Source organism: Penaeus japonicus, unplaced genomic scaffold (genome assembly GCF_977035675.1).
Source record: "Penaeus japonicus unplaced genomic scaffold, GWHDUDI00000001_assembly GWHDUDI00000036, whole genome shotgun sequence".
NCBI lineage: Eukaryota > Metazoa > Arthropoda > Malacostraca > Decapoda > Penaeidae > Penaeus > Penaeus japonicus.
The window spans coordinates 15,749,969-15,752,468 of record NW_028234438.1 but is presented as its reverse complement, the minus strand read 5'-3'; the positions used below and the strand labels follow the sequence as shown (position 1 = coordinate 15,752,468).

Genomic DNA, 2,500 nt, shown 5'->3' with positions numbered 1-2,500 from the left:
GAAAGAAAAAAAAAACAAAAAAAACATGACACTTAGTATTACATAAACATCAAGAAATCCAGAAGAAAACCATAAATTCCCTCTCTCCCATATCAATACACAAGCTTTACCTTATTCCTTTATTAATAAATACAAATTCATCAATTCCCAAAGAGATACAAAAGATAAATTACAGTGGAGCTTGAACTCACTTTAGGAATCAGGTAACCACCAAATTCAGTGTCCTTGTTACAGCTGTGAAGAAGACCCACGCGCAGGAGAGAGGCAAGACGGTGAATCTCCAGCGTTACGGCTTCAAGATACGGCAAGCTGTGAATAGATTAAATCGCCTACAGATATCCTTGAATTGGTATATTCTATTTGAAATTCTTCAATTGGATGTACTCGGAAGATTAAGCATTGATCGTTACTGCTGCTTGAAATTCAGTAACCAAAAACTTCAGGCATATGATTAATTAATTATAATAGAAAGAACTTTATATAAGTATGTTTCACAAAAGGGTCAATAAAGCAGATTGACCACAACAAATACAATATCACATATACTATGGATAAGAATAAGACAGATATGTGGAACAGATGCCTCTCCCGGGATGTGGCCTCTATGGCGATTCTGGCATGTATTAGCAAATTGCTACTAGTGTTTCTGTGCCAATGAGTATATATTCGATTCAAGAATAAAGATAAACCAGATAAACCTTTCCAGTTACAGCAGTAATTGCCAGACAACAGTGGAAACTCACGAACTTGGACGGGGCTCGATCTGCCGATCACGGGGAAGTGAGGCCGGCACGTTAACCACTCTACTAACCTGACAATTTGTTCCCTTTCCCCATATAAATATCTGACTGTGATTACCTGCTTTTCTGCTGTATGGAAGGAAGGACGTCCCTAGGAACCACAGAGTCGATCTCCTTGTGGACTTTGGCCTGGATTTCAGGATACTTGGCCAGGTAGTAGATGGCCCAACGGATGGTGGAGGCCGTGGTCTCGCTGCCAGCCGTGAACAAGTCGGCCATACAATTCTTCAGGTCGAAAACTAGAACGAAGGAAAAACTCTGTGAGATAAACCTTTTACTTTAAGTAGAAATTAAAACCTCTAGTCTACGATACAAAGAGGTAAAAAAAGATAAAACAATAATGAAAATGATATAAACATTTAAAGAAAGAGAAGAATGGGAAATTGAACAAAAATCTCTTACTGCTCATGTTAGACTGAGGATCGTCCTTCCGAGCTTCCATCTCCAGTAAGTAAGCATCTATGTAATCCCGGGGATTGTCCGGGTCCAGCGTATCCTGGTGCTCCTTGATGTACTTCTGCACAATTGGAAATGGAATATTCCTAAATGTAAACATCTAAGTAACCCCTACGACAGATGGGTATCAGTTCAAGGTAGGGTTATTGTTGTGTGGAAGGAGGGTGTCCTATTTCTTTACACGATTTCCAATTATTGGCTTATCTTTTTTTTCTAGGTGCTTGATCAATAAATCTATACGAATAACTATTGAATGGCTAAATATAACCTTCCAAATTCCATATAATCATCGTCATGTCTCCTACATAGTATAACTGATTGATTATAAGGGACCATTCACCCGGACACTTCCAAGCTATTGAGAAGTACGTGTCAATTACCCAGTAAGTGCTGGCTGATATCAGATATCCTACCCCTAAGGTAATACTCGAAAGGTCAGGAGACCGAGGGACATGTGGAAATCTAACAATAAACGGGTTCTTCATCTGGTTCTTATTAGGTTACTTGCATTTTTGTGTATATATACCATCTGTATATTACGCTAATGTACTATGTATTCAGGATTATGAAAACTACGCTATCTATAATATCTGCTAATTTGGGAATTCTAGGACCTTTTATAATGGCAACAATATGCCATCTGATTCTCACGAATCAATCGGGTTTACCACATAGAATGAACAGCCACTTACTCCCATCAGTTCGAGCACATAGTGAATATTTTTCTCTAGCTGCTCGATGCCCATCCACTTCCGGACGAAGTTGGGCACGATGGGAATGAGCCAGGGCATGAGATCGAACCAGACCACCGGGCCCTGGAAGTCCTCGAAGAGTGTAGTGATCATCTTGCTCAAGGAATGAATTTCGGGAGAGTTGACGTCGAAGCGGTGATCTGGAGGAGGAGGGAGGAAAGAGCGATCACAAAATGCAACAAATAATCACGACGGTCCGAATATGTCGTCCAAAAATCGGAATATACCAGAAATACCTGCTGTTAGTTTCCAGATGACGTTGAGCACAGCTACCGTAATGGACGCTGGGGGAGGACCAGGGCGTCCCGTGTGTTTCTCTAAGTCCTTGACCAGGCAGACAGCCTCGTACTGGATGGCCTTCTCCAGCCTGGTCTTGCCCATGCCGAGGTCTCTCAACTGACGGAGCGCGAACCTTCTGTTGTCTACCCACATTTGTCCGTTGGTGTTGGCGATACCTTTGTAGTAATGGGTGACGTTGATATACTTGTTCCC

General features: G+C 41.5%; 1 protein-coding gene across 2 annotated transcripts in view; it reads right to left on the bottom strand.

Annotated features, from left to right (window-relative positions):
• Window positions 1–2,500, bottom strand: part of LOC122249722 (cytochrome P450 2L1) — a 7,623-nt gene that overhangs the window by 1,217 nt on the left and 3,906 nt on the right. For both annotated transcript variants that reach the window (XM_086531605.1, XM_086531604.1), the window contains 5 exons: window positions 2,245–2,463; window positions 1,949–2,148; window positions 1,203–1,317; window positions 859–1,039; window positions 192–309 (listed from right to left, as the gene is read on the bottom strand). In XM_086531605.1, the coding sequence (XP_086387731.1) occupies window positions 192–309; window positions 859–1,039; window positions 1,203–1,317; window positions 1,949–2,148; window positions 2,245–2,463 (833 nt within the window). The remainder of the gene's footprint in view (window positions 1–191; window positions 310–858; window positions 1,040–1,202; window positions 1,318–1,948; window positions 2,149–2,244; window positions 2,464–2,500) is intronic.